Source organism: Gymnoscopelus microlampas, assembly GCF_963454915.1.
Source record: "Gymnoscopelus microlampas genome assembly, chromosome: 11".
NCBI classification, from domain to species: domain Eukaryota; kingdom Metazoa; phylum Chordata; class Actinopteri; order Myctophiformes; family Myctophidae; genus Gymnoscopelus; species Gymnoscopelus microlampas.
Genome location: NC_139948.1, coordinates 34,562,045 through 34,569,451, shown reverse-complemented (window position 1 = coordinate 34,569,451; position 7,407 = coordinate 34,562,045). Strand labels below are relative to the sequence as shown.

The 7,407-nt window shown below is 42.5% G+C and overlaps 1 protein-coding gene across 1 annotated transcript; it reads left to right on the top strand.

Annotated features, from left to right (window-relative positions):
* Window positions 1-5,664: 5,664 nt before the first annotated feature.
* rmi2 (RecQ mediated genome instability 2) lies at window positions 5,665-7,188 on the top strand. The gene is made up of 2 exons (XM_084071912.1): window positions 5,665-5,985; window positions 6,651-7,188. Exons 1-2 carry the CDS (start codon window positions 5,694-5,696, stop codon window positions 6,800-6,802), a joined length of 444 nt encoding a protein of 147 aa, XP_083928038.1. The 5' UTR covers window positions 5,665-5,693; the 3' UTR covers window positions 6,803-7,188.
* The last annotated feature ends 219 nt before the right edge of the window (window positions 7,189-7,407 follow it).

Below are 7,407 nucleotides of genomic sequence, written 5' to 3'. Positions count from 1 at the left end.
AGGCTCCTATAACAAACTGAGTGGCGTAGTCTGCAAGTAATCTATTCCATTGGTATTCACGATATGGCTCATTTGCATAAGATGTTACCAGATTGATTTTATCCCACTGTTGAGGGTTAGGGCATAGACGCCGGAGGGGGGGGGGGGGGGGGTCACACGGTCCTTAATGTCCCCCCACTTTTCAGCTATCCACTTCTTTTTTGTATATATATATATTTTTTTAAATCGTCTTTTTTTTGCCTCCGCCCACCCCACCGTTCCCATTGTCAAGCGGCCCCAGCCAGACATGCTAATTGCCTCTAATAAACAAGTCGTGATCTCTGTGGCTGTGCTAAACATGTTCTGCAGGTTTTGGCTTTGCCGTCTGCCCTTATTGAAATGAAGGGTCGCTATGCTGTGTCCCTCGACTCCCTCGTCCTGCACTAACAGTCACTCACTGCATGCACTGAATACCAGTGGTGGAAAAAGTACTCACATTTTTTACTTAAACAAAAGTATCAATTCTGCGATGTAAAAATACTCTGTTACAAGTAAAAGTAAGGTATTCAAAATGTACTTGAGTAAAAGTAGAAAAGTATTGAAAGTAGTCATTATGCAGAAGGTCCCATTTCACACGTTTTCAAATGTGTAAAATGTATTAAAAATCTTTGAAAATAGCAGATCTACAAGCTCACAACGCGTCGCAAATCTGCTATTTTCAAATTGTCAAAGTATATATACTGTAAGTGGTTTTGTAATAATAATCAAAATCTACAAAGTAACTATAGTAAATAAAGTTATCAAATAATTGTAGTGGAGTAAAAGTACAATATTTGTCTATGTAGTGTAAAAATACTCTACATTTTTTAATTCTACATTGATTGATTGATTGATGTACTTTATTTAGTAAGACATGAGAACAGTACATGGCAGTACATAACAGTACATGGAAGTACAAATTCGCAATACAAGGTCTACTAAACTGGATAGCTCAGTTAAGCACGTAGCTTGTTTAAGATGAGATCCCCATGCACACAAATCATGTTGACATATAAGAGACAGACAGATATACACACTACTATACAGAATGTCATACAATCAGTTTACAGGTTACTGGTATGAAGTATGAAGGGTGAAAAATATGTACAAAAAAGAAAGAGAGGGGGGGGGGGTAGGTTAGGTTAGGACATGGGGTAGGTTAGGACTTGGACAGGGGCCATTTTTGAATTGCAGCCTCCTGAAGGTGTATCTTTAGGGCATTTTTGAAAGTGAGTAGGGTTTTACACTCCTTTACTCCTTTTGGTAGGGCATTCCACATTTTAGATGAATAGCATGAGAAAGAGTTCATTCCCTTTGTTGTGCCAAATCTGGGTTGAACATGGTTTGTGGAGCTGCCTCTGGTGTTATGATCATGGACTTGATTAACATTTTGGAAGTATTTTGACAAATACAGGGGGATCCCAATGTTGTGGTGTATCTTGAAGACCAGGCCCATAGCAAGTTGCTGTACTCTGTCCTCAACCCTAAGCCATCCAAGCCTAGCAAAATGGGCATGGGTTAGATGGGCTTTGTAATTGAGGCCAAGAAGTAGCCTTACAAGTTTGTTTTGGGATGTTTGGAGCCTTGTTTTTAGGGCCTTGGAGGTGCTGTGATACCATGAAGTGCATGCATAATCATAATGACCTTGTATGAGGGCCCCTACAAGAATCTTCAGGGTATTCTTACTGACTTTACGAACAAGCCTCCACATCCTCCGTGTTATTTTGTGGACCTTTTTGATTGTCTTTTCAGCGTTTTTGTCACCTGAGAGGTTTGCCTCCAAGATGGAACCCAGGTAGGTAATTTCCTCCTTTCTTGTGATAACATTTTCACCCACTTTGATCGTGAAACTCTCAGCCTTTCTAAGGTTAGGGTTGGACCCAAAGAGGATGGATTCAGTTTTACCCAGGTGTAATGAGAGTTTGTTGTCGGAGAGCCAGATGCAGATCTTGTTGAGTTCAGTGCTGAGAGTTTTCTCAACCTGCAGCCTGTCCCTGTCCGAGACCAGCAGAGCCGAGTCATCTGCGAACAGGAACAGTTTGCAGTCGCAAGCTGAGGACATATCATTCACATATATCAGGAACAGTAGTGGTCCTAGTATGCTTCCTTGAGGAACACCACAAGTCACTGGGAGGGGAGGGGACTGGGTGCCGTTTACTTCCACCACTTGCTCCCTCCCTTCCAGGTAGGATCTCATCCAGTTCACCGACGTGTCATCAAAGCCTATTGCTTTGAGCTTATTGATCATAATTGGGTGATTAACGGTGTCAAAAGCCTTCTGGAGGTCCAGCATGACCATGCCGCAATATTTGCCCTTGTCGACATCTTGTTTGATAGAGTCGTTCAAATAGAGAAGGCATGTGTCAGTGGAGTGGTTTGTTCTGAAACCAGATTGGAATTCGTAAATTAGATTTTTTTCGGCAAGGTACTTATCAACCTGTTCATAGACTATTTTTTCCATGACTTTCGAGATGGAGCTAAGAATAGAAATAGGGCGGTAGTTGCCAGGGTCTAATTGGTTTCATTTTGTACAGAGGGGTCACTCTTGCTTTTTTGAAGTCGTTAGGGACCCGTCCCTGTATGATGGAGAGGTTTATTATGTGGGTAATGATTGGAGCAATGGAGGCGGCTGAGTCTTTTAGAAATTTAGCGGGGATGTTGTCGGGACCTGTGGCTCTGTGTTGTTGGAGTGCACTCAATTTTTTAAACACCTCATCTGTTGACACAGGGGAGAGTTTAAAATCATCTTTGTGTACACCCTGTTTATCGTAAAATGAATCAACATACTCTCCACCATGACTCCCAGAGTGAGGGGGTAGTTTTTCAACTACCTCTGAGGCCACGGTCGTGAAGAATATGTTGAGGATTTTACTCACTTCCCGTTTGGATGAAATGAGAGTGTCATTCACCTTGAGGTTTATGTTTGTAAACCTGGTTTTCAATTTCTTGCTGCAGCCTAGTAGGTTGTTGAATAGCTTCCAGAGCTCACGTGGTTTGTTTTGATTTTCCTCAATTTTGCCATCGAGGTAGCTTTTTTCTGCTAACAACAGCATGCCATTAACCTTGTTTCTTAGCATGTTTTTCTCTTTTTTGAGTTTCGCTACGTGGGATTCGAGACCTTTATTGAAGCTTTTGGCAAGTTTGATCCTACTTTTATGATAGTCAGAACACTTTTTGTCTCTGACTTTCATGGTAGTAAGGATATCCGAATTCATCCATGGAACCGAGCGGGTTTTGACCCTGATGGTTTTCATGGGAGCCACACTGTCCAAAATTTGAATGAATTTGGTTTTGAAACCAAGCCAAGATTCGTCTACCTGTGTGCTGTTTAGTACGTCGGACCAATCCTGTTCCTCCAGTCTGTGATCTAAGTCCTCACTCTTGTAGTTTTTGAGGTCTCTGATCGTGACTGTTTGGTGGTAAACGGTCTTAGGTTTACGTTTCTTTCTGGTGCAGAAGATCATGTTATGATCAGATATGCCACAGGTAGAAACACCACTATTGAGGATTTTGTCCTTGTCCGTTGTTAGAATGAGATCTATGATAGTTTGAGTGGAAACACACAGCCTTGTGGGCTGAGTGATCAGCTGGTGGAGTGAGTGCCGATTACAAAACCCCCTGAATGACTTAAACACTGACGCTTCCTTACGGAGCATGTCAGTGTTAAAGTCACCAAGAAGTACTGCAAGCCCCAAGCAACCAGCTGTGGGGCTTGGGGGATGGGGGGATGGGGGGTTGAGGGGGGCCTTCGTCTGTGTCCACGGGGGTCCATCCTGGTCCGTGTGCCGCCTGGAAACTCCAGATGTGTCCGTGGATAGGTTTCTTCCGTTGCGCAGCGTCTCTCCGTCGCGCGTCGTGGTGCGTCGATTACAGCTGCGGTGTCGTAGTGGTCCGAGGGTGCGTTGGCTTGTTGGGACCGAGAGCTAGCGGCGTGGAGTTGTTGTTGTTGTGCGACGTTGTCGCTGGCAACGATAGCAACGTTAGCAGCGCTAGCTTCGTTGGCCAAGTTTGCCTCTCTCGCCAGACGGGCAGAAGTTTGCCTGGTGGTAACTGGGCCTGGATTAACGTGGATATCACCCGACAGGAGAAGAAAAAGGATGATTAAAAATCTTCGGTCCATGCGTCCTGTCGGGGGCGCGTACTTTCTAGTCGAGTCCATGGCTAGGAGCATATGGAGAGCTCCAGCTGCAAACCCCAGATGTTTTGATTCTGTAGTGTCGTCGAGTAGGTAGAAGTCCGAGTGTTTTTCGTTTTTCATTTCCCGTGGATTACCCTTTTCTGTCTCCATCAGGTGTAGATTTTGTGGATATTCAAGGAATGAATCCGTCGTCCACAAAAGGATGAAAATGAAGAGTATATCCAGTGAAAAACTGGCAAATATGTTGCCATGAGAGCGCGTCTCCAAGCGGGAGCGCGGAGAGCGCGTCTTCATGCGACTTCTCATCTCGGCGACTAGACTGACTGGCATTGCATTGATACTTTTACTTAAGTAAAACATTTGAGGATGGGACACACTGCAGGATGGGTAGAGTGTTGTTAATGTTGTTTTATGGTCATTTATGAATTAATTAAGCAAAAAAAATCGCGTACATGCCCGTGACGCAGTGGGTGGGGGGCGGGGGAAGTCATGACGTTGCCACTTGACCACGCCCCGCTATGACGTCATCACTGTCCCCCCACTATTTAACCCCTTCCGGCGTGCCTGGTTAGGGTTGTTTTATATATTTTATTTAAGACTTACAGTAGGCTGCCTTGCCCCACTGGAATACAGTGACTGATATGAATTAATAATATATATACTGGACCATACGTAAAATGAAGAATACCTTGTGATAGCAAAAGTTGTTAAATCAACATCGATTTTTGGTTAAGGTTGAAAATTGATGGTGGATCAACCTTAAACATGCACAACACAAACATACATAAAAATAAAACGGCAAAGAAACTTGTGAATACATCTATTTAATGGTGTGTTTTCATTGGACGTTAGGTCGAACGGCAAGTGAATAATACATCATCTTTCTTACAATTCAAAGGGCTTTATTGGCATGAGAAAACATACGTTTACATTGCCAAAGCAAAAAGCACAATGAGTGAACAACACGGAGGAACGCTTTACCAGGCATATTGGAACGGGAAATAATTTAACGGAACACCGGATGCATATGGTGGCATTTTCAAAACATCCGCCGAAATAACCTGGAAATAACGCGGCGTGGGCAGTGTTGCCATGTCGGTTTATTATAAGCGACGTTGGGCTTCTTTTTCTATAAAGTTGCTTAGTAAAATTGGTAGTTAAATTTTTGATTTGTGCCAGGGACACCCAACCCCCTAGCTCTGATCCATAGCCTAGAAGGAGTTCTCCTTCTATGGATGGATCAGAGCTACCCCCATACAAGATTTGTGTTGTTAAAATGTTTAAAAAATGTTCCAAAAGTACCTTATTTTTATATAGCAAGATTTGTTTATTGTTGAAAATAGCAGCTCTACAAGCTCGCGACGCGTTGTGAGCTTGTAGGTCGGCTATTTTCCAAGAGCCCTAGCCTAGTCACTTCCTTTGGGCTTGTTTTCATAGACCTGGTTGCTTATTTCTGTCACATAATCTGGCAACACTGGGGTCTAACGCAGACGCGGGTAAATCTAACTCACTTTTAGACTACATCGCGGGCGGTACTATGAATAAAGCTGATGTAATCACGGGGGACAGAAAACGACCACCACCTATTAAAGTTCTGTCGCGTCAGCTGAGAGAAGGGGAATGTAAAGGACCGCCTGGTAATAACACCGAGTGTTTAGTCAAAGTGGGACGCGGCCGGTCGATCTCCGTGTCAACCGTCTGGATGCAGGGAACCGTCCTGGAAGCCAAGCTGGACAGCAGAAACACCGTCCTTCTGCTGGACGAGACGGGCAACTTTGTCGTGCAGGGGGTCAATAACATCCCCAAAGGAAAACCGTGCTTATCTCGGGGTAAGTTACTTACATTCACTGTAAATGCTGATGCACCATCTCCATCTTTAGTCTGGGAACCCATCGTCAAAATAAAAAGGAAAAACAGCGCCCTCTGCTGTTTTTTTCCTTGCGCAGCTCGGAAGCTGTTCTTGAGAGATCTTTATAACACGCGCACTAAACGTGCGTGTATGTAGTTATGTTAACTGTACTGCAGTGCTGGAAGAAGTACTGTACTCAGACATTTTACTTACTTAATGTAAAAGTAGCAATACCACAATATAAAATACTATGTAACAAGTAAAAGGCCTGTATTCAAAATGTGACTTGAGTAAAAGTACAAACGTATTAGAATCAAAATATACTTTCAAAGTACCAAGTTTTAAAATATCAGATCTATAAGCTCTAGATCTTATAGATAGGCTAGCCTATGTATAAAATGGGCTGAAGTGGTTAATGTATGTTTTATAATATAATCATGTATATCTGCTAGTAACTAAAGTTTTCAAATAATTGTAGTGGAGTAAAAGTATTGAAAATTGGAAGTACTCAAAATTGTACTTAACACAGTACTTGAGTAAATGTACTTAGTTACTTTTCACTACTTTTGTACTGTAGAATATATTGTTGCGCCAGTTAATACATGTCTGATATTATGTTCTTATACTTTCCCCTGCTTCTCTTAGGTAAATATGTCATGGTGATGGGTGTGATCCAGGCCATTTCCCCAGAGCCTGTGATCCGTGCTGTGAAGATGGCAGACCTCTCAGAGCATGCAGCACTTCACAGAAGGATGTGGAAGCTGGAAGTGGAAGATCTGCAGCAGATGCTAACTTGAAGTCACGTCCATATGAAGGCTGTCTTGGACTGGTGTTGCTTCGGTTATTATTCTGTGATGTACACCACTTGTATAACCCTATGGATAACATATGCCACTAGGGTATCCACTATTCGATAATGGTTGCAGAGGAAAGGTGCCACTGCACCCATCGTTAACTTATTTTATTCCTATTCATTAAACTGTCAAGTGAAATTAAATACATTTTTAGACTAGAAGTGAGCAGTTACGGATCACTGCATTTCAGTCCCCGTTGCAGCTGATCTGAAAAGAACACGGAATACTGGATATCGGTTGCACAGGGTGTCACACTGTTCCCATTATGTTGACTTATTTTATTCTTACTTAAACTGTTGAGTGAAATGTTCAGATTGATTGAATATTTAATAAGGTTAACAGTACAAGTAGTACAGTCAAAGGTTATACTAAAATGATAACACAAAATCCCCAGGGGCTTGTTTCCATAGTGGTCCATTTAGAGAACATGAATACACATTTTAAAAGTCATGGAGTTCAGAGTAGTGTTGATATGGGAGTCTGGATTATGCCTGTAGAATAGAATACAGCTAAACAGAGTCTGGCTAGTGAAATCGAATATAGCAAAA